This window comes from Microtus oregoni, unplaced genomic scaffold (assembly GCF_018167655.1).
Source record: "Microtus oregoni isolate MIOR12 unplaced genomic scaffold, Mior012 000023F_ref0000262, whole genome shotgun sequence".
NCBI classification, from domain to species: Eukaryota; Metazoa; Chordata; class Mammalia; order Rodentia; family Cricetidae; genus Microtus; species Microtus oregoni.
Window position 1 is genome coordinate 7566110 of NW_024543082.1, and position 26812 is coordinate 7592921.

The 26812-nt window shown below is 45.9% G+C and overlaps 1 protein-coding gene across 2 annotated transcripts; it reads left to right on the forward strand.

Moving 5' to 3' along the window:
- The first annotated feature begins 1160 nt into the window (after nt 1-1160).
- Casr (calcium sensing receptor) lies at nt 1161-26609 on the forward strand. Of its 2 annotated transcripts, none has more exons than XM_041673319.1 (6): nt 1161-1345; nt 4855-5161; nt 9411-10295; nt 20620-20850; nt 23051-23210; nt 25087-26609. In XM_041673319.1, the coding sequence occupies exons 1-6, from the start codon at nt 1161-1163 to the stop codon at nt 26607-26609; spliced, it is 3291 nt and encodes a 1096-aa protein (XP_041529253.1). The 2 variants fall into 2 exon arrangements, with proteins under 2 accessions (XP_041529253.1, XP_041529255.1); XM_041673321.1 differs by having other exon boundaries at nt 23087-23210.
- The last annotated feature ends 203 nt before the right edge of the window (nt 26610-26812 follow it).

Sequence of the window (26812 nt, forward strand, 5' to 3'; positions counted from 1 at the left end):
AGCTGTGGTGAAGTCACACGGTGCAGTCTGGGCAAATGCTGCCAAAGCTCCTCAGATTTACTATGCATTTGATTTGGAATTAATTTCTTGTCAATGCTTCTTCACAAAGTCTTTCCTATTGCCAAAATTTCTTTTCCTTTTAAAGTTAAACTGGGAGTGGGGGTATGTTTGCCGCTGTACACATTAAGATCAAAGGACAATGTTTAAGAGTCCATTCTCCCCTTTCAGGAGATGAACTCAGATCCGCGGGTCATCAGCTTGCATAGCAAGCACTTTTACTCACTGAGACATCTTGCTGGCCTCTGTCAAAATTGCCAGGATTCCCCACAGCTAATCACATGACCCGCTGTTACAAACCATTGTTTAAGAGGCTGTGTTTCCTATAAACTGTTCTTAAAAGTCTTGTAAACTGTTACTTTATACACTGGAAACAGAAGTCTTAACTAAAGGGTGTGGGGCCATAAAAATAAGTAAAGAATGAAGGATCTTCTCTGACACTTTTGCTTGATCTGACGGTAGGTTTGAACTTAAATGTAACTTGTTCTGTGTTTTCTATACAAACATATGGGGAATAAAGTAACACTGGTAATTTAACTGAACAAGCTGTTACTTCTGGGTCATTTCCATGCATTTTTTATGCAGAAGGATGAGTGGTTTATGGTCAGCAGCTGCAGAGCAGGCCACACTTATGAGTGGCCTCTTCAGAACGTGGCCTCTCAGAACTGGATGCAGCCCTTCTGCAATGCAGGCAACTGACATTTTCTGTGACTCACACACAGTACAGTAAAATTGTGATTCTAAGCCATGCATCTTAATCTAATCTGCTACCTCTGAGCCCCGTGAAATGGAAATTCTCAGCTACCTCTGTCATCATACAGATGTAATGTAGGTTTACCTAAATCCTCTCTCTCTCTCTAGCAGCACCTGGGGCAGTGGCTACAAGATGTCGCTTCTCAGGACTCGAGGACCAACCATCCTACACCTCTGCAACGGAGAAGGCAGAAATGGAGAAACAAGCGCAATCACTTCTATTCTGTCGTTAACCACTCTGTAGACATGTGTCCCCACCAGAAGGCGTGAACTGCACCAAAGGGGGACATTTTGGGGGCCCCCCAGACCACTAGCACCTTTGACTGCCTCCCTAGAGAGAAGGCAGAGCCATGGCATCTTATAGCTGCTGTTTGGCCCTCTTGGCTCTTGCCTATCACTCCTCTGCCTACGGGCCCGACCAGCGAGCCCAAAAGAAGGGGGACATTATTCTTGGGGGTCTCTTTCCTATCCATTTTGGAGTAGCAGCCAAAGATCAAGATCTGAAGTCAAGGCCAGAGTCCGTGGAGTGCATCAGGTAAGGAAAGGCTGTAACAAGAACTGTCTATCTCTGGGTGGATAGAGAAACTAGCTAGACCCAAAAGAACATTAAAAACCTTTTCTCTCTATTTGCAAATAACGGGCTATCATGCTGAGGCATATTGACTCCTCGGTTTTCTTTCCCTAAAGAAGTCTTTTTCTAAAAAAAATAAAACACCAGGGTATCACATAGAAAAGACCAGGCTGGCCAAGGGCCAGTCATGTGATACCAGAGCATCATTGTTCTAGTGACAGCATCCGGCAGTGATGCTGCTCAATGCAAGATGCAGGGTGGTACAGACTGCAATTCCAGCAATGAAGCAGGACTGAGAGTTCCAGGTTACGTAGGACCCTGTCTCAGCAGCAGGACCTTGTCTCACAGTCTGGTACAGCCCTTTCTAGAACGCACTTGAGTTTCATCATCAATCCTACAATATTAATTAATTTATCCATTCATTGACTGAGTAATTAGAAATGTATAGAAGGAAGCCCCATTTAGCTCTTGTAAACTTCCATAGGAAATTTCTCTTTAACCTATATGCTCCAATGTGGTGGCGCACGCCTTTAATCCCAGCACTCGGGAGGCAGAGGCAGGCAGGCGGATCTCTGTGAGTTCGAGACCAGCCTGGTCTACAAGAGCTAGTTCCAGGACAGGCTCCAAAACTACAGAGAAACCCTGTCTCGAAAAACCAAAAAAAAAAAAAAAAAAAAAAAAAAAAAAAACCAAAAAAAAAAAAACAAAAAACAATGACTCATGAGCATTGGCGGCTTCCCTTTGTTTTGTTGTTTGTCTTCAATAAAGGAGTTTAGTTAAAAGAAACAATGTAGCCACTAAGACTCAAGCGAGCAGTTTCTAAATACAAGCCATTGCATTTGGAGACTTTCTCTGTTAAAGCATCTTTCTCTTAAAAAGCCGGGCGGTGGTGCGGTGGTGGCCCACGCCTTTAATCCCAGCACTCGGGAGGCAGAGGCAGGTGGATCTCTGTGAGTTCAAGGCTGAACCTCCGTCCTCTATCCTACTCCCCACACTACGCACCTTTGACCCTGTCACACACAGAGGACATACCTGGCGGAGATGGGACATCACAGGTTGCTTGAGCATCTTGTGGCCTCTCAAAACATCTGAAGGCAGCTAACATGACCCCCTAAATCTTTTCGTCTCCAAGTCAATAGTCTCTGTTTTCTCATCAGCTCCTCTTATATGTAATTTCTTTTATTTTTCATTTATTTTTATTCATTTCACTCTCCAACCACAGTTCTCCCACCCACCTCTCCTCCCTTCTCCCCTACTTGCTTCCTCTCCAGCCCAACCCCCATCTACTCCTTCCAAAGGGTAAGCCCTCCCATGTGGAGTCAATGAAGCCTGGCACATTAAGTTGAGGCAGGCCCCCTCCCTCCTGCATCAAGGCTGAGCAAGGCACCCCACCATAGGGAATGGGCTCCGAAAAGCCAGCTCATGCACCAGGGATAGATCCTGGTCCCACTGCCAGGGGCCCCTCTGATAGTCCAAGCTCCACGATTGTCTCCCACACGCAGAGGGCCTCGTTCAGTCCCTTGCAGGCCCCACAGCTGTCGATCTAGAGTGCATGAGTTCCCACGAGCTTGGTCCAGCTGTCTCTGTAGATTTCCCCGTCATGATCTTGAATCCCATTGCTCATATAGTCCCTCCCCCGATACAATTTCTTTTAATCCGTCACCATTTTGTCTGTCTTCATTCTGACGTTCCCTCCTTGGCTGTGATCCCTTTAGAACTATGCAGTGGGACCTCCCTTAGATGGGGGACACCGCAGAGGCCGTGAGCACACACTTAGATGGGGGACACCGCAGAGGCCGTGAGCGCACACTTAGATGGGGGACACCTCAGAGGCCGTGAGCGCACACTTAGATGGGGGACACCTCAGAGGCCATGAGCACACACTTAGATGGGGGACACCGCAGAGGCCGTGAGCACACACTTAGATGGGGGACACCGCAGAGGCCGTGAGCGCACATCACACATTACTCTGCTCTTCAGAGAGCAGCACTTTCCCTCTGCACCCTGTAACTTCTAGAAGGGACCCAGTCTTTCACCTTAAATTTCCCTGATAGCTGGAAATGAAAGTGAAAGATCAACGTTATCCGAACAAAACTGGGTTTCTGTTCATGCCATAAGGACAGCCAATAACATTTTCATATTTTTTCTCGTGGATATGGGAAACATAAGTGCAGAATAGTGTTAATATTGACTGTATCCTTCGCATGACCCAAGTGGACAAGCACTGTCTGCTCTGTTCTTTACAGAACAGATATTAAAACAAACAAGGGGTTTGCCCTGGAAATGTATTAAAGACAGCTAAATCACCTTAGCAGTGGTTTAATAAAATTAATATTCAATTAATATGCTGAAAATAATTTAGTATCTCCTAGTAATCTTACAAGTTTGAGACAAGTAATTAAATAGTGAAAGAAGCATAAAGCGGCAGGGCAGATTTCACATTCAGGGTAGATCAGGAGCTCTGGAAATGCGACCATCAGTGGACGGGTCAGGTTCCTCCTGCCACTGAGTTAGAGTCAAGAGTCCACAGCACAGAGGAGGAGCCTGTGCTGGCTTTTCTGCTGGATCCCGATTCACTGAGGTACCACATCTCTTCAGCCTTCAACCTCCCAGGCTCAGGAGGATGAAAAACGAACACCATTTCATTGTCAATTTATCTGATTTTTACTTAAAATAATTTTCTTCGAAAAGCAGTAATGATCATTTTTTGAAACAGAAACTATGAATTAGCCCAAAGCATACCTTTTTTTTTTTTTTGCTTTTTTTCCACACGACAGTGTATCTCTGGGTGACTGTCCTGACTAGCCTCGAACTCACAGAGATTGGTCTACCCTTGCCTCCCAAGTGCTGGGACTAAAGGCATGCGCCACCGCCGCCTATATGATTCTCAAGGCATCTACTACCCCATCTGTGCATGGTCTTCAAAGGCTTGTTTCTGCAGAGGGTTCACTTCACTTTCTACTTCAACCTCCAGCAATGTCACAGTCTAAATTTATGACAAGTCTGCAAGCCTGGAGTTGTTTTTAGGTCCCACATACGGATACCCTAACATATTTACAGTCCCCTGGTGACTTTTTTCAAGGCAAGGATTTGCCATGTAACCAAGGACTGGCCTGCAACTCACCACCCTTCTGCTCCCACCTGCCGAGTGCTGTCGTCACAGAGGCAGGTACAACACCCAGCCACGCCTTACATCCACTAGCCCTTCACACCAGCCACTGAGAATCTTATGCTAGAGAATGCAGCTATAAATTATTCATTAAGTACCAAAATAGTCCTTTTTATTGTTGTTCCCTAATTCAAAATCTCATGAAATCTTTAAAGCCAGCCGAATTGGAAAATGTTCCTGTTTTCACACAAACCAGATCCCAAAATGACAGGGTAATAGGGCCCAGATCCAAGCCCAGCTCCGGAGACCCGTACACTAACCAGCTGACCAGACTCTCCCACGATGTCCATGTCTTTTTTTCCAGGTACAACTTCCGTGGATTTCGATGGTTACAAGCCATGATATTTGCCATCGAGGAGATAAACAGCAGCCCCACCCTTCTTCCCAACATGACACTGGGATACAGGATATTCGACACCTGTAACACTGTCTCCAAGGCCTTGGAGGCCACCTTGAGTTTTGTTGCCCAGAACAAAATCGATTCCTTGAACCTGGATGAGTTCTGCAACTGCTCAGAGCACATTCCTTCCACTATCGCAGTGGTGGGAGCAACTGGCTCGGGCGTCTCCACGGCCGTGGCCAACCTGCTTGGGCTCTTCTACATCCCACAGGTACTGACGCCTCCCTCTAGACCTTATTTTTATTATTCTTAAGTGTGTGTGTGTGTGTGTGTGTGCACGTGTGTGTGCACTTTTAGGTATGTACGTGAGTGCCTGTGCCTACCTTTGGTAATTGGAGGGGTCAGATCTCCTGGAACTGGAGTTACAAGTGGTTGTGAGCAACCCAACATGGGTGTTACGAATGAAACTCAGGTTCTCTCAAAGAACAGTTCAACCATTTAACCACTGAGCCATCTCTCCAGGCCAACTGTTATCTCCTTAGATGGGCACCAGAGGCAGGGAGGAGGAGGACCAGGTTTGGAGATCTGCGGCTAGCAGTGTCCTCTGTGGCTTGCCACAGGAACAAAGGTTGTTCCGGCCCTGTACCGTGAGCGCTTGGGGTCTCTGACACTGTGAGCCCATCACTTCTCTTCCAGTTCTCTTTTAAACATAACTTGCATGTACACATCCTGATCTTTTTTTCCTGTTATTTCCCAGTTTACTCCTTTAGTAACTGACATTCTTTGTTTATCACAAGGAATAAGGCCCTAGGATGTGAATAGCACCATTCAAAAGAGAAATATCTGCCCCTAATTCTGTCCCCTCAAAATTTCTTCTTCCCTATCGTCACTTTAGCTCAGAGGGAAAGAAAGCAGGTCTCCCCTTAAAGCAGAAGCATGATCACTGTCCCCACATTCTGAAATGGAGCATGCTCTAATTTCTGCCAACAAATATTTACAGAGTGCACATGAACAGTCTCCATCCTGGGAGGGAGGAAGGTGCATCTTTACATACCAATCACTCACCAAAGCAAGTATTGATAAGCATTGATTCAAAGCTGCGTTCCTCCTCCATACCAAATGACAGCAAACTCTAAATGCCATCTTATTACCTGATTGTCCCCTTTAGCACTATGACCCATCCAGCCAACCTCTCTTGGAATTAGTGACTATAGATCTATTACATCCCTTCATCATGTGTGAATTGCAAGTAGCGCTTAAATGTCCATGGATAAGGAAATAGCAACAGCTTGGTTGTGGGATAGCCGTCAATTGTAAATTAGAGATCAGACTTGAGTTTTTTTTCAGTATTTTTTAAATATTTAAAATTTAATCTTCAAAATTCATATGAATGAATTGCCATTTCTCTTCTTGTAAGGGGGTCTGTTTCTTTGCGGACAGCCTCAATCCTTTTGCAGATATGCAACAACACAGACACTCTTGTCATTGTGTATGAAACCCTTGCTTCCAGGAAGTAAAGATGTGGCCCATAAGAAATCCCTGGCTTTGTCATTTTTGTACCATAATGTTCTGACCCGGTCTGCATTAGTCAGGTTGGACATGTTTAAGTCTGGCAGACTGTGAGGCACTATTTTCAGTGCACCCTGACCATGAGCTGTCATCCGGTAGCCGAGTGCCAAGGAGATGGAAGCGGCATCAGATAAAAGGAAAGAAGAAAGAAAAGAATGAGAAGGAGAGAGCTTCGCTTCTGCATGGCGAGGGTCAAAGGCCAAGGGTGTGAATGATGAGTGTGTGAAGAAGACTGCAGCTGGCTGCGTGCCGTGGTGCACACACACTGTGAGTTTGAGACCAGCCTGCTCTACACAGTGAGGTCCAGCACTACCAACATAGTGATACTCTGTCTTCAAAACAAACAAAAAACCTATAGCGATTGTCAGTCAATTGCTGTAACTTCACGCTACAATCACCGGGGGAGCTCTAAAAGTCATTCTGCCTGGGTCCCTCCTGCAGAGGTTACAGGTTGATAGGCTAGGCTACAGCCTATCTGGAGCATTGATCATTCCCCAGTGGATTACAGGGCAGAGCAAGGAAACTCTGCTCTGTGGGTAGGGCCCCATACCCAGCCCTGTTACACTCAGCCATGCCACCGAGTGACTTAAAAAAAAAAAGACCAGCTGGAAGAAACTGTGGTCAGAAGGTTTTTGAATTATCCACTTAGTTTTCCCCTCTGTCAAGAAAAGTTTGATGTGGCTTTAAGGGCTTTTCTTTGAGTGACATTTACTTGATTTTATAGGTCATCATTTCAAACTGGTTGAATATTATAGTAAATACATTAAGAGACTATGTCCATGAGGGGTAGTTTGAGCTTTAATTTGTATCCTTTTATGAACATTTTTGTTTCATTTTTTTCCAAAGAAAACCAATGATGGGCAAATGTTAGAAATGGTAAATTTTGTCTTTGTAAAACCCTGACTCCCGAGTCAGTTTTTTTGATCCACAAAGCTTTCAAAAATTAATAACATTTTGAATGTGACACATTTTGGATGTGACAGTGGTCTGGCGGGGACATCTGCCCCCCCCCCCCACATTGGTCGCCAGGGTTGATGCGGCTGATCTGGCTGCTTAGGCAGGTTTCCCCTTCCTCCCTCATCACAGGTACACTCCTCCTGACACTGTTCACATGGTCAAGGGGGATCTTCCCTGAATAGAAGAGGACCACAGTTGAGGGTAGCGAGTAGCTGTGCTCCCTGCAGAGACCACCAAACAGGCTCTAGAAACATGTATACAAGTCACCTACACCCTGAACTTCTGTGGGAGCAAGAGGGGATTATTCAGATTTCAAAAGTTGTCAGTTTTGTATTACAGCTTCTACGATCAAAACCCAGCCAGAGAAGCTATGCTTGCCTTTGGCAAATTTGGCTGAGTCTTTCCTAGGCCAGTATCTTTGACACTCTTCATGTAAAGACTCTTAATCGATGGAAAGAAGCCTGTTGGAAATGTTGACTTTGAAACATTGCCCAAACAAAGCTAATTAGTAAGAAGTATAGGAAAAGCATCCCTGCGGGTCTCTTCTGCTTCTTTTCTGAAGAAGTTCAAGCGAGCTTTAGAAACCTAGTGGAAAACAGTGTTGAGCGCTGTGTCACTTCCCAGAAGGATGCTGTTACCAGGAAACCTGCTCTGTTCTTCAGAAGATATGCTCTGCTAACTTGGGACTCCCTGATTGGTGAGCTGTGAGGACACCTGGGGTGCTCCCAGGGGCCCAAGCAGAGGTGTTGGTCCTCTGTAGCTTTCAGGAATCTGCTGGCGCCTGGGGAGAAGGGACCCTGGGTTAGCCAGCTCTTCCGCTGTCAATCTTCTGTGATAGGATTTTTGTTTGTTTGTTTGTTTGAGACAGGGTTTTTCTGTGACTCCTGACTGCCCTGGAATTTACTCTGAGGACTAGGCTGGCCTCAAACTCACAGAGATCCACCTGCTTCTGCCCCCTGAGTGCTGGGATTAAGGCGTGCACCACCACCTAGCTCAAATCACAATATTTTTTAAAACATTGCAGGGCTCTATACTACATAGTGGTACCTGGACCCTTTCCCATCTCTGGACATCAAAGAATTTCTTCCTTGATGGGTCTTCATGAGCAAATGCAGAGCTGCCTCCAGCGCAGAGGGGGGGGGGCCCTATCAACAACACACCTTCTCCAGACCTCCTTTTAAGCTTCTGCAATGTTTTAGAAGTTCCCATCGAAGGCTAGGCATGGAGGTGTAGTCCTCCCCTGAAGCTGAACAAGGGACTTTGTATGATGGTTGAAACACTGACAAGGCAGAAGAAAGGGTGTTTTACTGGTGATGTTTGTTATTGCTATTGAAGTTCAGGGCAACTGAATTTTCATACTGAGCTCGAATGATTTAACTGAACCTAAAAGCTAAACAGAATTTACCAGAATTGGTGTTAGTTTTACCTAAAGAACAGGGGCAACTAGGAGAGGAGCCCAGGGAAACAGACGGGAAATGGGAAGAGGGAAAATGAGCAGAGGAAGAGGAAGGACCTCTTTCGGGTCCTCTGAAGAGACTGAAGTTCATAACCAGAGGAAAGCTGAGTCTCCAAGAGGCGGGTTAAAAGCGTTCATAGCGGTGGAGGCAGCTATAAAGTTCAGATCAGAAGCTGGGCCCAACAGGCAAAGCATGCGTCAAGTGAACACATAGATCTAGTACAACCAATGAGAGAGAAGCTGTAGAGGAAGTTAGAAGGTACAGGGGGCACAAGACTCCTTGAAAAGATTAGCACATTCCTCTATAGAGGCGTGAAGGCTATTGCTAGACCCAGTTTCAAGGTAGCATCATGAAGAATCACGCCCTGGGAACTAGGAAGCTCCCCCAACAAGCTAACAGGGTTCGTGTCTGGGTGAAACTGAGTTTTCACTCACCTCCATCCTGCCCACATTAAATTTGTTTGACAAGTGACATTAAGGTAAGCCTTGGAACTCTACTGGAACCTCACTCACTCACTCACGGCTTGACTTTTCCCAGGTGAGTTATGCCTCCTCCAGCAGGCTTCTCAGCAATAAGAATCAATACAAATCCTTCCTCCGCACCATCCCCAACGATGAGCACCAGGCCACCGCCATGGCCGACATCATCGAGTACTTCCGCTGGAACTGGGTGGGCACGATCGCAGCCGATGACGACTATGGACGGCCAGGCATTGAGAAGTTCCGGGAGGAAGCCGAGGAGAGGGACATCTGCATCGACTTCAGCGAGCTCATCTCCCAGTACTCGGATGAGAAGGAGATCCAGCAGGTGGTGGAAGTGATCCAGAACTCCACAGCCAAGGTCATCGTCGTTTTCTCCAGCGGCCCCGACCTAGAGCCCCTCATCAAGGAGATTGTGCGGCGCAACATCACAGGCAGGATCTGGCTGGCCAGCGAGGCCTGGGCCAGCTCCTCCTTGATTGCTATGCCTGAATACTTCCACGTGGTTGGGGGTACCATTGGGTTCGGTCTGAAGGCTGGGCAGATCCCAGGCTTCCGAGAATTCCTGCAGAAAGTCCATCCCAGGAAGTCAGTCCACAACGGATTTGCCAAAGAGTTTTGGGAAGAGACGTTTAATTGCCACCTGCAAGAAGGTGCCAAAGGGCCTTTGCCTGTGGACACCTTCCTAAGAAGTCACGAGGAAGGTGGCAGCAGATTAAGCAATAGCTCCACTGCCTTCCGACCCCTCTGCACAGGGGATGAGAACATCAGCAGCGTGGAGACACCTTACATGGATTATGAACATTTACGGATCTCCTACAACGTGTACTTAGCCGTCTACTCCATTGCCCATGCCCTGCAAGACATATACACCTGCTTACCCGGACGAGGGCTGTTCACCAATGGGTCCTGTGCAGACATCAAGAAGGTTGAGGCCTGGCAGGTAAGTCTCTCACTCAGCTAGCAGTTCTGTGTATGATAAGGCAGAATCAGGCTGACCCAGGAAAGAAACATGACTACATTGTTTACTTTTGTGTTAGCGTGACACTAAGCACTTGAGAGACCAACCTGCTTCATGGTTTCCAAGGGTTTAGTCTACGACACATTTGGTCTCATATTCTTGGGAAGGACATCACGGGCATCATAGTATGTGGCATAAAAGATCTTTTCACTTCCTGACCAACCAGGAAGCAGAGGCAAGGACCTTCTTCCCCTCAGGCAGTGGGATGGTACCTGCCTCAGAATGAGTCTTTCTTCAGGCTGTCCCCTCTGAAGGCACCTTCATAGACACACTCATGGGTATGCCTTCATCTCCCAGGTGATTCTAAGTCAGCTAAGATAGGGGCGATTGCAACCAGAGTGATTACAAAAATCGCAATATCAAAATGAGCACCAAGTAGAACTTTGGATTCCTGAAACCTTTTCAAATATCTGAGAAACTGACTTTGACCAAACTGCTGGTGTTTGGTTAACTGTTGCTGGACAGCTACAGCTCAAATGATTACTAGTCTGATGTCCAGACACCTAAAGCATCGCTCCTGCAAATTCTCAAGTGTCTGGGAGATGATTTGGTGTGGCTTGGCAAACACCTGAGCTAAAGGTATCTTCCCTTGTGAATAAGCGGTATTTGGTCAATACCTATTCTATTCTGTACACCAACAAGTAGGAAAGCAGCGCTGTGTTCAGACACTGCATTCGCTGTGATGTCACTCAGCCTGTGCTGGACTGGCCAGTTGGTCAGCTAAGCACAAGCTTGGGACACAAGCATGTGGAAGACAAGGCAAACCTAAAAAGATAAATGTTTCAAAGGGAAACACTAGCCCAAACTACAGGAAGATCAGCATGTAAATGGAGGTCTTGCAGGTATTTTACAGGGTAGCCGCTTAGTTGTCTTGAAGTTCTGAATTACACACGGAAGTGACATCACAATGTTTGTCAACCCACAAACTTCTGAAGGAAACAACCAGGCCCAGATTGTATCTGACATTGCTGCTCCTGTCTTACATGTGAACTTTGGTTTTTCATGCGGACTCTGTTTTACACTCTTTGTATGTTTTTCTCGGTTCCAGATTTTATCAGAGAGACTTCGTGAGAATGGAACGGGGTTATCCCCTGGCTCTGAATCAAATGATTCAACCTCAGCACCCCCTTGCTTTTTCAAAAAAAATTTCCAGCCTCCTCTCTCTCTCTCTCTCTCTCTCTCTCTCTCTCTCTCTCTTTCTCTTCAGCACCCCCTTTCTAAGCTGTGATCTTAGGCAAGCCAGGTCTCTCTAAGCAACAGTTTCTTCCCCTGTAACACAGCCCTTATGTCTGACCTGCTCTCCACCCAAGTGTCATTTCAAGATGATACAAATATATGAAAATACAAATATAAAGATACAGAGATATGAAAGCGAGTTGTAAACTTGCAAGCTATAAACAGATGTGTGGCTGTCACGGTCATACTTTGTATGTGTGAGTGTGTGGTGTATGTTCATGTGTGTATGTGTGTGTGTGGTGTATGTTCATGTGTGTGTGTGGTGTATGTTCATGTGTGTATGTGTGTGGTGTATGTTCATGTGTGTATGTGTGAGTGTGTGGTGTATGTTCATGTGTGTATGTGTGAGTGTGTGGTGTATGTTCATGTGTGTATGTGTGTGTGGTGTATGTTCATGTGTGTATGTGTGTGTGTGGTGTATGTTCATGTGGGGGGGGCACATGTGTCACATGCCTGCAGAAGCCAGAGATCAACTGTTTGATGTCTTCAATAGCTGTCCACCTAATATTTTGAGACGAGGTCTCAAACCTGGATCTCATTGATGGTCAATGAGTTTCTTGTCTCTGTTTCTTCCTCCTTCCCCCAAAGTGATGATTACAGAGATGTGTTATCATCCCTGGCCTTCTATGTAAGTGCTGGAAATCTGAACCTAAGTCCTTACACTGGCAGGACAAGCATTTTGCTGGCTGAGCCATTCCCCCAGTCCTTACCATATTGATATCTTAACATACTTAGAATCAATCAGTTGACAAAATATGATAAGTAAAGAGATTTATATATAGATCTCAGCTACCATTCAGGGAAGATACCAAGAAACAAAGAGTGTGTAGCTTATGCGTGTTAATGTAGAGACTCCCGTGTGGTTCTAAGGAGTAACTATCTGTGCTCATAAAACAAGCCAGGACCCACACGTTCCCACCCTCCTTGAATGAGAAAACCTCACTCAAACACCACTGCTACCCCAAAGTTTCTAATCTCTGTGGAATACCCAAGCCTCCTTCTTCACACTGAACTACTACCAAAGCAGACAGCTAAGCTACAATGAAGACTTCTGGAGTCATGTTTCAGCTGCAGATTTTTTTTTCAAGTCAGGGTTTCTCTGTGTAGCCCTGGATGTCCTGGAACTCACTCTGTAGACCAGGCTGACCTCGAACTCACAATGATCCACCTGCCTCTGCCTCCTGAGTGCTGGGATTAAAGGTGTGTGTCACCACTGCCCTGCTCAGTTGCAGAATTTTAAGATGAATTAAAGGACAATCTCTAGGTGGTAAATACCACTGCCTTCCATCTCTTCGCATCCGTGTTCCATGAAAGGAAGACTTGGCTCTTGAACATGCCACAGGAGCAGGGTAGGGTTGAATAGAAAGATGTTTCCGGTGAGAAACATAGCTTTCCAGTGATCTCCTCCTAGAAGGCATTGGCTCAAACACACTAGTAATGGAATAGAAAATGCAAACCAAATTGACCTGCACAAAGTGGGGGGAGGAAATTTTGTGGCTGTTCTTGCTGCAAAGTTTAGAAGTAGTCCCAGCACAGGTAGTTCCATCCCTGTCTCTCTGTACCTCTCCTGGGTGTCATTGTGTGTTACCGCTATGGTAGCTTTACGTTCATAAAGGTTAAGAAGGAGGGATGGGTGTGGAATGGAAAGTGGGTCCTGAGCTCTGAGGATGAATGGCACCTGGCACAAGCCAAGGTGTCTCCTCTTATAGTCTCCACTGAGCCCTGGAAGCCTCCAGACTCTAAGATCTTGGTCACATCTCTCACTATAGATGTACCAGTAAGCAATGACTGCCATCGGGAGATGTATGTAGAAGCCTGCCGCCTATATACAGTCTAATCCGAGAGTCAGCGTGCAGCCCTGTGTCTGCCATCTCTCAGCTCTTTGCTTCTAAGCAGTTTGCTTCACACCACCCTTCAAAGAGCCCATTAATTTTTGGTGCTGAAATCTTGTTTCTCATTAGCTGTTGGCGTGGTATCTTTGTCTTTCATCTCCTCTTGTCTGTGTTCCATAAAAGGAAGCCCCATGTCCCGTGAAAGGTACCCCCCGAGGAGCATCACATTTTATTTCCAAGCTACCAGTAACGTTTCCTTTTTGTCAAAACTCATTTTCTCCTGGAAATCTCTTCAAGTCAGACTCCCATGAACATCCATTCTGTTCATCTCGCGGCTTCACTTTTGCTGGGTTCCTGCCAAGCCTCGGCTTCTTCAGTTGATGGAAAGTCCTACCTGTGAGTGGAGGATTTCTAGGCTCTTGTGTCTGGCTAACCTCTAGTGATTCCTAGAATGTATGCGGATAGGTGTTTCCCATTCAGGCTCACAATGCATACATCTTGACTCTAGAGTCCTTTGGTGGAAATACCCGTGAAGGCCACAAGGTGGAAATATCACCCCACAAGAAAGTGGCATTCTCAGAACTTGCATGCATTTGCCCTTCTTGGAGATCCACATGTTCTCAGAGATACGTGAACGCACTATGGTTCCATTATGCCTGCATTTCTCTCCCCTGATTTACTCATTCTTTTTCCTCCCATCACTCCACAAAGAAAATAAAAGACCAACACATTGTGCTGATGTATGTACTCAAGAAGAATCTTTTTTTTTCTTTTTCAGTGGAATTATCATTACCTTTTTAGATTCTGAAGAGAAGAACGCTTTTGCTGGGAGATATACCTAAATACTTTTTATTTTAATTTGCTTCTTATCGACGTGTATTCGGTGTACATAGTGATGAGCTTCACAGACACTTTAATTCAAGTATGTCATGTGCTTTGATCATATTCAGTCTTCCAGACATTCCCCATCCTTCCCCCAGACAATCTCACCTCCATAGCTGAGATTTGTGTATCTGTATAAGTCTAGGATCCACAAATAAGAGAAACATCAAGACGTGATATTTGTCTTTCTAAGTCCGGCTTATTTTCTTAATCAGATCATCTTTGTTTCCATCTATTTTCATCCAATGACATAATTTCATTCTCATTGGTGACTGATGAAAGCTCCACTGCATGTGTATATGTATGTGTGTATATGTATGCATGCATGCATATGTTCATTGCATATGTATATGTATGTATGTGTGTATGTTTGCATGCATGCATATGTTCATTGCATATGTATATGTATGTATGTGTGTATTTATGCATGCATGCATATGTTCATTGCATATATATGTGTATGTATGTGTGTATGTTTGCATGCATGCATATATTCATCTGCTAACAGACACCTAGTGACCTGGTTATATGAGTAGTCCTGAAATGTGCAGGTATCTGTGGCATGCTGGCCTGGACTCTTTAGATCCATACCCAGGGTCATATGGTAATTCCATTTTTAACTTTTTGGGGAAACTCCATACTGGCAGTCATAGTGGCTAATCTAATTTACATTCTTGCCAGTACTGTACAAAGGTTCCCTTTTCCCCACATCCTCACTAGCTATAAGTCAGTGGGAGAGAGCTTACCCAGAAGTCACAAGGTTTTGGCTTCAAATCCCATTACCATTTTTAAAAAAATACATGTTTGTGCGTGCATGTGTGTGCCAGGAATAATCAATCTAAAGATTCTCATTGTGATTAAGTATAAAGTAATTTTTCACCTCTATGTTCCTTGTTATATGACTTAAAGGCAAATACTGCAGAATATAACGTGCTCAAATATAAAACTTACAAGCTAGCATGCCAAGAGAACTAGTAAAGATACTTAAAAAGATAACTTAAGGGCTGGAGAGATGGCCGAGCTCCTAAGAGCACTGACAGTTCTTCCAAGCAACCTGGGTTCAATTCCCAACACTCACATGGTGGCTCACAAGCATCTCTCACTCCAGTTGTACGGGCCTCAATGACCTCACCTTGCCTCTACACATGGAACACAGACATGACCATGCATTCAGAGAAAACATCCATACACATAAAACTAATTAATAATTTATTTAAAAGTGAGAAATGGAGCTTAGGGGGCTGTAGAGATGGCCCGGCAATTTACCAGTACCAGCTGCTTGCTCTTCTGGAGGACTCAGGCTCAGTCCTAGCACCCACACAGAGACTCCAGTCTTAAGGACCTACACTGTCCTCTGGCTTCTCCCAGCACCAATCATGAACACGGTATGCCGATATCCATGAAGGCAAAATACCCACCAACAGGATAAAATAATAATAATCTTTAAAAAAAATTAAATAAGGCTTAGTAAGCAAATAAAGGGTTGGTATTGGACTAGACACAAATTTTGACTAAAATATATTTGTCACTCATATGACTAAGGATGAAAGACTATAATACCATCCAAATTAATTAGAATCTGAAGTAAAGAAGGAAATGGAAAATGTCATGCCAGCTGGTCCTGAGGAATAGGTGGGGTTCGTGGAGAAGGGTCTGTGTGAAAGAATGCCGGTGCCAAGTGCAGACTGGACAGACCAGTCAGAGGAATGTTAGCTTCACAGAAAACTCGAGAGGAGGAGGAAGAGTGCAAACCACTCACAAGGCGTTCTGGCCATGTCTAGCGGCAGAACAGTGGTGGTCCTGGCTGTGAGGCTGTGGGGTTGACCAATGGGGGACGAGCATTAAGGAGCCTGGTGGGGTGATGGCAACAAGAGAAACAAAGATGTGTGTCTGAATAAAACTCAGAACTTTACACTTCTATGGGCAGGCTTTATCCTATGCAGATTGTTTCTCCAGAGAGTACACTTAACATTTTTAAATCTCTAAGAAGGAAAGCATAAACTATAAAGGAAAAATCACAGCATCATTCATTTTGAACTACTTTTCCAGTTATGGCCTCTTGATTCTTACCCCACCCCACTTTTATTTTATCTTATTTTAAAGATTTTATTTTATTTTATGTGTATGAATGTTTACCTTCATGTATGTCTATGTATTGCCTGCATTCCTGATGCTCAGTGAGACCAGAAAATGGCCTCAAGCTCCCTGGAACTAGAGTTAAAAATTGAGGCCACCATGTGGATGCTGGGAACTAAACCCAGGTCCTCTGCAAAAGCAACAAGTTCTTAACCACTGAGCCGTTTCTTCGAGCCCCTACCTACCATCCCATTTTTAAACTTCCCTCTCAACCTAAATTTCCTACTAGTTAAGCTGTTGACCTAGAGACAGAGAGGCTTATGGCCCATCTAATCTAACTGCTACACATGAGCAGGCAGTGATGTCATCGGTTCAGTTTGGACTCCCCCTCCTGACTCAGCCACTCTCAGCTGCCAACCATTTTCTGACCTTAGGGTGCCGCTTAATGCCCTATGACCCACTTTCCTGGCCTGAGAAATGGGCATCTCAAGACTTACAAGTTTATTATAAGTTAATAATCAGTTAATATGCAGAGTCCTGGGAGTGGTGCCTATGATGGATACAGCTTCAGTAAACAAAGATCTTGAGCACTGTTGCTTTGTGCATAGGGAAAGACCCGGGGTAACTACAATTATTTTACCCAAGTCAGATAGCTAGCCGGTAAGAAAGGCCACATCCAGATGACCCGTGTCCTGTCAAGGCCAGTGCTATCTCTGAAAGAGTCGTGTTCCCAATCAGCTGGCTGTGGTCCTGGTAGGGCAGGGATCATATGGCCACTATTTCCGGAGTATCTATTACATGTGCATAGACGAGAAATAAGGGCTGGTCTTCAGCAGTTTTTCTCCCCGCAGGTATTTGAAGGAGGCAAGTGACGGCATCAGATGAGTGGGAACGGCAGCAGCCGGCTCCCTCTGGCTCATGGTTCTCAGGCAAGCCTGGGATGCTGGGACTCAGCCCAACAAGTGTTACAACTCTTGTGTTGGCCCCAAAGTTTGGATTCCTCAATCTTACACAGCAGCCAAGAATACAGCTCCCAGTCCTGGGGTGTCTTTAGGCCCTTGGCCTTTAGGACTGCTGGTGCTCTTACCAACGTCAGCGTCACGGCCATTGCCACCACTACCTCTCTGTGCAGCTCTCAGACCTCTGCCTCTTCCACAGGAAGGCCTGTAGTTCCCTGAGATTCCCTGCTTCTGAGAGTCAGCCACACCTTGAAGTCCCAGTGACTCAGTTTGCCAGCCACTCTACCGAGAGAGCTGGATCGACCTAAAGAACTGGAAACGCAGAGTCTCCATCAGTCATAGCACGCCTTTCGTGCACCAGTCCTAACATTGCCTCGTGTGCACCGGCTCAGCAATCCCCCTGCCAGCTGCCCAGCGGATGTTCCCTGACTTAGATAAGCGGATATACAGAGAAAGTTCCACTTACACTGCTTCTAGTGGTCAGTCAGCACTGCACCCCCAAAGCCAGAGCAAGTGTTGAGACTTTAGTGGAGCTTCCACAGAGCGTCCCTTGGGCATTCCCAGCAGCTGGTGTTGGTGTAAGAGTGGTTCTATTGACTGCTTAACTGATAGTCCTTTTGCCCAAGATAGCCAGGGCAGGAGCAGAGATTCCAACAGCTGGGGGCAGGGAGAAATGTCCAGTCCACACTTCCTGGCTTCTTCATAGGAAAATAAATGTTAGAAGTGCTTGTAGTAGGAGCTTCTCATTGACACTCAGTGATTTTAAATTATTTTAATGGTGCCCTAACAGTGATTGATACTTGATCAGTGTCCCCTCCCCCCGGAAAAGGAAAGCCCCATTCCCTTTGTCTCAGCCACAGACAGTATGACTTGATAAATTTGGTTGAAACCTTCTGCATTATGAAGGAGCAAATGACAGGAATACTGTGATAAAGACATTAAGAGTATGCGCAAGCAGAGATGGCACAGTGGATGAGCACACTTAATATGCAAACCATATGAGTTTGACTCACTTGATATGCAAGCATCAGGGCCTGAGTTTGACGCCGAAAACCTATGTAAATGCAACCCATGCGCCCTTCACTCCAGAACTGTGAAAGCAGGATAAGGGGATCGCTGGGGCTCGCTGGCCAGCAGTCTAGTTCCTTTTCAATGGAATAGCCTTTCCCCAAGGAATAAAGCAGAACCAGATGTCCTTCTTGCACCTCTGCCACATGCACAGATGTGTGACATGCACACATACATGCATATACACCACATTCACACACAAAAATATTCTCTCTCAAACCAGACAGAGAGAGAGAAGGAGAGAGAGAGAGAGAGAGAGAGAGAGAGAGAGAGAGAGAGAATTATAAACAGGATTATAAAGGCAAAAAAATCCAGAGCTTGGGCTTGGAGAGATGGCTCAGAGGTTAAGAGCACTGGCTATTGTTCCCGAGGGCCTGAGTTCAATTCCTAGCAACCACATGATGGCTCACAGCCATCTGTAATGAGATCCAGTGCCCTCTTCTGGTGTGTAGGCATACATGCAGGCAGAGTACTCATACATAATAAATAAGTAAATCTTTTAAATTTTTTTCAGAACTTGTTAAAATTTAAATTATTACTTTTGCATGCTTCCTGAGAGTTAATATATATTAAGGAATGTACTCAAAAGAAAAAATAGAAAGTGTTTCTTTTTTAAATTATTATTTATTCAGTGTGTGTGTGTGTGTGTGTGTGTGTGTGTGTGTGCGGAGTTTTTGTGCACCACACGCATACAGGAGCCTGTGGAGGCCAGAAGAAGGCATGTATCACCTTGAACTTGAGTTACAGGCAATAGTAGCACCATATGGGTGCTGGGAACCGAATCTGGGTCCTCTGCAAGAGACATAAGCACTCTTGACTGCTGAGCAAGCCGTCTCTTCAGCCCCAGAAATTGTTTCTTTTAAAAATGTATTTTAAAAACCTATTGTTGTCATGTGCTTAGTTTCAGGAAGTGGACTACAGAAACTAGATCTTAATTTTTTTGTCTGAGTCTGCTTGATTTAGCCCAATTTCACTGGTGATCATAGTGATATCACTGGACAGAGTGATAATGGACATACATGTCTTATTCATGACCTTAAGGGGAAAGCATTCAGTAACCCAGTGCCTAAAGAAGAGGAGTTTTCTTGAATCAATCGTTGGTGTAGAATTTCTAGAACAGAGTCTCCAACCCATCGTAAGGGAATGTTTCATTCATCCGGTCATTCCAACGATGGGCATTTGGATTGCTTCCACTTTGGATTATTATGGTAATGTCACTATGAATATTTGTACACAAGGAGTTTTTGTGTGGCATGTACTTAATTCATCTGTCTTGAACGGGTACCTGCGTGTAGAACTGCTGGTCTGGGTGGCAACACTGTATGAACTTTCTGTTAAACTGCAAGATGCTTTCCCAAAGCCAGTGCTCAAGCTGAGAGAGACACTTTAGCCACCCCAGCTGGGCCACACTGTACCTCAGGCAGGAAAACAGGATCCGAAGGGGACAGAGAGAAGTGCTCCTGAGGTGTGGCAGAAACACCTGTTCCGTGCTTGTGTCTGAACCTGTCTTCTCACTTGGTGACTCAGGGCTGTAGAACCAGGCCTTCAGCAGAACACGGTGCTTCCAGGAATGGGCTTGTGATCCTGAACAAAGTACTATGATTTTCTATGCCTCTGCTCCCCAATGAATAAAATGGGTAGTGAATCCAGACATAGTGGCACAGGCCTTTAAACCCTGCACTCAAGAGGCAGAGGTGGGCAGATCTTTTAATTTCAAGATTAGTCCAATCTACAAAGTAAGTTCCAGGCCAGCCAGAGCTACACAGTGAGACCCTGCCTCAAAAAAACAAAAACAAAACCAACCAAACAAAAAGCTATGATGGGGACGTTCATGCCATTTTTTGGGATTAAATAGCCTGAAGCACTAAGGATCATGCCTCAAAGGCAGTAAAATGCATTTAAACACTTAAATAACTCATGCATATTAGCAATTATTACAGTTGATTTTTGTGACTGACAGTCAACAGTGGTGGCCAGGGCTCCAGCTGCACTCTTTCCGTTTCCATTTTGGCAGCAAGACATCTCCACAGTCTCAAAACCACAGGGAAAGAAAGTTCAGACAACAAAAGTCTGGGTGTTTCTCCTCTCCCTCCCCACACCTGACTCAGGAGTTGCCAGGAAGGTCATGGTTCCACAAGGTTTTCAGTTAACTGTGGGCATGGCTCCCGTTCATTCATCTCTGTTCATCTTCAGGTCCTCAAGCACCTGCGGCACCTAAACTTTACCAACAACATGGGGGAGCAGGTGACATTCGATGAGTGTGGTGACCTGGTGGGGAACTATTCCATCATCAACTGGCACCTCTCCCCAGAGGACGGCTCCATTGTGTTCAAGGAAGTTGGGCATTACAACGCGTACGCCAAGAAGGGAGAGAGACTCTTCATCAACGAGGAGAAGATCTTGTGGAGTGGCTTCTCCAGGGAGGTATGAGCAGAGCATGCCACAGCCACCGCAGACAGGGAGCTGCTAGCTTGGGGGCGTGCCTGGGATCCATCGCGGGCTTCTAGGATAATGTCTGGGGAGCATAGGAAACTGAATGTCCAGGGGTCCCACGAACTACAAGAGTGTCTAGTGATGAGAGGGAGCCTGGGAACCCATGCTTTATTACTCACCCCTCTTTTAACTCCCTGGCTAGTCATTAAGTTTCCCAGGCTAAAACTTCCCCCAATCAGAGCAAAATATTTCAACATTTCTCCAGTCAATGGCTCTCAAGGGGCATTGAGGAAGACATCTGACCTACTTTATGGACGGGGTTTGAATTGGAGATTGAAGCGACTTCCTTATAGACTGTCACAATGATCAGGAAGTATTAATGGCCTTCAACACTTGGGGTTCAGGGATGCTAAATGTCCAGCATGCATGGGACGGTCTTTTATGGCATTTTCCTCCTAGCCCAATTTCTATTCAACGTGAAGAGATATGAGCCCAAAATAGAGCTCTATGTTTTAGAATGTGGACATTCAAATAGCTCCAGGCTGACCCACACATCAGAAAGGTCATTCACTCTATGACCAAGAGAAAGATGCTTATGACTCTGGTCAAGGTGTCCTGCCCCATGTCTCATATGAAAGCCTGATTAATAACCAGAAGCCTGTCACTCTGTGAAGATGCTCCTTAAGAAAAGCCATAGGGTATGCTGAGATGATGACCATTCTGGGTGGCTGTGTGCTAATGTACTGGTCAGTTTTTTGTCAACTTGACATAGCTAGGATCATCTGGGAAAAAAAGGACACCTCAATTTAAAAGAAAAATGGTTCTATCAGATTTGCTTCTGGGGAAATCCATGAAGTGTTTTATTGATTAATGATTGGTGTGGGAATGCCCAGCCCAGGGTGGCTGTTGCCTGAGCTGCATACAAGAGCAGTGTGAGCAAGCCATGGGGAGCAAGCCAGTGAGCAGCTTTTCTCCGCGGCCTCTGCTTCAGTTCCTGCCTCCAGTTCCAGTCCTGGCTTTCGGTGATGATGGACTGCCACTGCCACCTGAAGGTGGAATAAACCATTTCCTCCCCAAGTTGTTTTTGGTAGTAGTGTTCAGCAACAAGAACATTAACTAGGCTGCTAAAATGTAGCAAGATACAGAACTCCAGCTCCGCTGCAAAAGCAGACTCTGGACCAGGCATCCTCTTTAGCTCCCTGGGGAGTCTGGCTCGAGATCCACTGCACAGCTCTTTGCATTGGCTTTCTGTTAGGATCTCTGAGCTTCCTGAGCCACTTTTCATTAAGTAAACAAAGAGTCAACTTGTTCTCATTGCCAAATTGCAATGATTTTTCTGTTTCTCAGAATGTGAGATGGTTTGCCATCGGGGGGGTCTCCTATTACAGTTAATTTCACCTGGGACAAATTCTCCTCTCAGTTATGAGATGTGGTCCTGACCTTTCCCTGATGAAAGTTTTTGGAATTCCAAAGGTTAAAGCCTTATATCCACTAATTTGTCTACATTTAAAATGACCAGAACCCAAACTGACTGGCTACCCCACCATCCTGTACCTCTATTGCATTATCGGCTTATCATTTGCCCTATTAATGCAAGCAATTATCTGTCATTGGTACATGTCTCGTCTCTCCTCCTGCTTGGAGCTATCCCTGTACACTTCCCTGTAAACCTAATGTCCTCTATCAGGCTATGGGCATGCCAGACTTCATCGTTAGTAAATGCGTAACTGCGGTAATCACTATAAATGCTGTCTTTTGTCTTCCTAACTACTTGACAGGGTTATAAATTAAATTTCAATTTTCTATAGAAATATGATCTGAGAGCGAGCACACAGTAGGAACCCAACAAATCTCGGAGTCTAAATGACACTTTTCTAAGAATTTTGTTGAAGCGACCACGAAAATACCATATATGTTTAATTATAAATTACATATTAATTTCTTTACAAATTTCATGAAGTTGCTACTGAGATCTACTGAGACCCAGGACTTTACTTGTGTGTTTAAAGCAAACTGCCAAGTACATCCACACTTGGCATGACCACCTTTTGCTTTTACAGGGAATAGGAGCAAGGACCGTGACCCTCTCTCCATCTAAAATGACCCAGAGTCAGCCTCACCGATCCTTCATACCCACACTACTCACTTTGCACATGTCAAAGGAGTTGTAGGACTGACTTTTGACCCCCAGCTGCAAACTTCTCCCCTCTGTGCTCTCTGCCTGCAGGTGCCCTTCTCCAACTGCAGCCGGGACTGTCTGGCAGGGACCAGGAAGGGGATCATTGAGGGGGAGCCCACCTGCTGCTTTGAGTGTGTGGAGTGTCCCGATGGGGAGTACAGCGACGAGACAGGTAAAGGACCAGACCCTCACAGATCCTGTGCCAGACTTGGGCTGCCCTCAAGGCAAAGCTCATGGGTGACCTGGGCGGAGCCAGTGCTTGAACCATTCTCCCTCTGAGGAGAGCATGCCTCAGCACTGCATTCCACTGGGCACGAGAGGGAAGAGGAAAGGAATGTCGGGTATCATTCCACACGTTTACAAACATTCCTGTCACACACCTCTCTCCCTCCAACAGGGTGTCCCTTTTCTTACAGCTCCATGGCCCTAATGGGCACAGTACTATCTGCTCCAGGCTTAACAGGCTGCGACAGATTGCCTGCTGGTGCCTGGTGTGTTTGCAGTCTCTCTGATGTTCTTCCTGGGTCTCGAGTTCTTCATTCATTCATTTATTTACTATTTTGTGTGTGTGTGAATGTGCACTGACTACAAGCCTGGTGGATGAGGTGTCAGAAGAGAGTATCAGATCTCCTAGAACCGGAGTTACAGATAGTTATGAGCTGCCATGTCAGTTTCTGGACTCCAACATGGGTCCTCTGTAAGAGTAGCAAGTGCTCTTAACCACAGAGTCATCTCTCCAGCTCAGTCTCAAGTTCTTCTAAAGCAGAGTCACAATCAAACCCCTTACGGAGCTCTGGTAATTAAACAAATTAATATATAAATTCTAAACATATGCCTCTTAAATAAAACTTTGACTAGGATATTGGAAGCATGAGGTAAATATTGACTATAAGTCTTGATCTTTCCACCTTACCATAATAATGGGTCTATCATTCCCTCCATCTTAGAAATGAGGAAACAGGTTTCTAGATTTAAGGAGCCTGACCAAAGTTATACAGCTAGTAAATGGTGTGCCCAGGATCCTACCCTGATCTCTAACTGAAAAATCCATGCTCTCTTCCCTGCTCCAAACTGTACCCTGCCAGCAGGCAGTGAGAACTTAGTAAAGAGTCATTATCTAAGCCAGCGTTTCTCAACCTGTGGGTGACGACCCCTATGGGCTTGAATGACCTTTTCACAAGGGTTGAGTATCAGATATTTACATTAAGATTTGTAACCATAGCAAAATTACAGTTAGGAAGTAGCAATAAGAATAATCTTATGGTTGGGGGTCACCACAACGTGAGGAGCTATATTAAAGGGTCACAGCATTGGGAAGGCTGAGATAGCCACTGATATAAATAAATATGTGGCCTCCTTCACTGGGAGTTGAGAACAGAGATGGCTGGCCACATACAAGGGACAGCTATTCTGGCATGGCAACAAAGCCAGTCATATACCCCAGATAAACCAGGCTGTGCTGGAGACAGCAGCAATGTTAGCACACGTCACTAATGTAACCAGGCTACTATCTGTTTGCTTCCCACAACTCCATCCTGAAAAACCTCAAACGAGAACAATTCAATTTTTTTTTTTAAAAGAATCATAAGTTGGGGCTGGCGAGATGGCTCAGCGATGAAGACCACTGGCTGGTCTTCCAGAAGACTTAGGTTCGATTACCAGCACCCACACAGCAGTAGCTCACAACTGTCTGTAACTCCAGTTCCAGGGGATCTGACACCTTCATACAGACATACATGCAAGCAAAACACCGATGCACATAAAAATTAAGAACAAATAAATCATAAAAAGCCCCATATTTTAAAAAGATCGTAAGTCAGACAAAGCGTGAAACTGAGTTGATGTGTCATGTGAGATTGATAGGGTGCAAGGTAGTGTCTGCTATAAACTATTGCAGTGTTAAAAAAAAATTGGCCACCTGCAATTGTTGGAGAGGGGAGCAGTAGAGCCTGCGAAGATGTTTATTCTTAATAGATGTCAAAAAATCATCAGTAAGTAAAATATGAAGCGACCACATCTACCTCCACATGCACTGGTTCATTTTACAGATGCGAGCGCCTGTGACAAGTGCCCGGATGACTTCTGGTCCAATGAGAACCACACTTCCTGCATTGCCAAGGAGATTGAGTTTCTGGCGTGGACCGAGCCCTTCGGAATCGCTCTCACTCTTTTTGCAGTGCTGGGCATCTTCCTGACTGCCTTTGTGCTGGGCGTCTTCATCAAGTTCCGAAACACGCCCATCGTCAAGGCCACCAACCGCGAGCTGTCCTACCTCTTGCTCTTCTCGCTGCTCTGCTGCTTCTCCAGCTCTCTGTTCTTCATCGGGGAGCCCCAGGACTGGACGTGCCGCCTGCGCCAGCCTGCCTTCGGCATCAGCTTCGTGCTCTGTATCTCGTGCATCTTGGTGAAGACCAACCGCGTCCTCCTGGTCTTTGAGGCCAAGATACCCACCAGCTTTCACCGGAAGTGGTGGGGGCTCAACCTGCAGTTCCTGCTAGTTTTCCTCTGCACCTTCATGCAGATCGTCATCTGCGTGATCTGGCTCTACACGGCTCCCCCCTCCAGCTACCGCAACCACGAGCTGGAGGACGAAATCATCTTCATCACGTGCCACGAGGGCTCACTCATGGCGCTCGGCTCCCTCATCGGCTACACCTGCCTGCTGGCTGCCATCTGCTTTTTCTTCGCCTTCAAGTCCCGGAAGCTGCCAGAGAATTTCAACGAAGCCAAGTTCATTACCTTCAGCATGCTCATCTTCTTCATTGTCTGGATCTCCTTCATTCCCGCCTACGCCAGCACCTACGGCAAGTTTGTCTCCGCCGTGGAGGTGATCGCCATCCTGGCAGCCAGCTTTGGCTTGCTGGCCTGCATCTTCTTCAACAAGGTCTACATCATCCTCTTCAAGCCTTCCCGGAACACCATTGAGGAGGTGCGCTGCAGCACCGCGGCGCATGCTTTCAAAGTGGCAGCCCGTGCCACGCTACGTCGCAGCAACGTCTCCCGGAAGCGGTCCAGCAGCCTAGGAGGCTCCACCGGTTCCATTCCCTCCTCCATCAGTAGCAAAAGCAACAGTGAAGACCCGTTCCCACAACTGGAGAGGCAGAAGCAACAGCAGAGGTTGGCCCTGACCCAGCAAGAACAGCAGCAGCAGCAGCAGCAGCAGCAGCAGCAGCAGCCGCTGACTCTACAGAAACAGCAGCAGCCACAGCAGCCGAGATGCAAACAGAAGGTCATCTTCGGCAGTGGCACAGTCACCTTCTCTCTGAGCTTTGACGAGCCTCAAAAGAGCGCTATGGCCCACAGAAACTCCACGCGGCACAACTCCCTGGAGGCCCAGAAGAGCAACGACACCTTGAGCAGACACCAGGCTCTGCTCCCACTGCAGTGTGCAGACACGGACTCAGAAATGACTATGCAGGAAACGGGTCTGCAAGGGCCCATGGTGGGGGACCACCAGCAGGAAATGGAAAGTACAGAAGAAAGGTCCTCAGCCCTGGTCATGTCCACATCTAGGAGCTTTGTCATTAGCGGTGGAGGTAGCTCCGTCACGGAAAACATACTGCACTCCTAATGGAGGGAAAGATTGACTGTCGAGCCGACAGCTTTTCTTAGACGCCCAGGAATAAGAACGAGTTTTTCCTTTCCTCCCAGGAAGCCAGGATGATAGGTACATCAAATACCTGTACTCGGGATGCACTGCTTTAAATGAAATTGGCTGACTAACGTGCTCTTTAAAGTTAAAAGAAGAGCCGTGTTTGGGGGTTTGTTTTCCAG

Coding starts and splice junctions, on each gene's coding strand:
- Casr (XM_041673319.1), top strand. CDS start 1,161: ATGGCATCTTATAGCTGCTGTTTGGCCCTCTTGGCTCTTGCCTATCAC. Junction 1,346..4,854: donor GAGTCCGTGGAGTGCATCAG/GTAAGGAAAGGC, acceptor CTTTTTTTCCAG/GTACAACTTCCGTGGATTTC. Junction 10,296..20,619: donor AGAAGGTTGAGGCCTGGCAG/GTAAGTCTCTCA, acceptor GTTCATCTTCAG/GTCCTCAAGCACCTGCGGCA.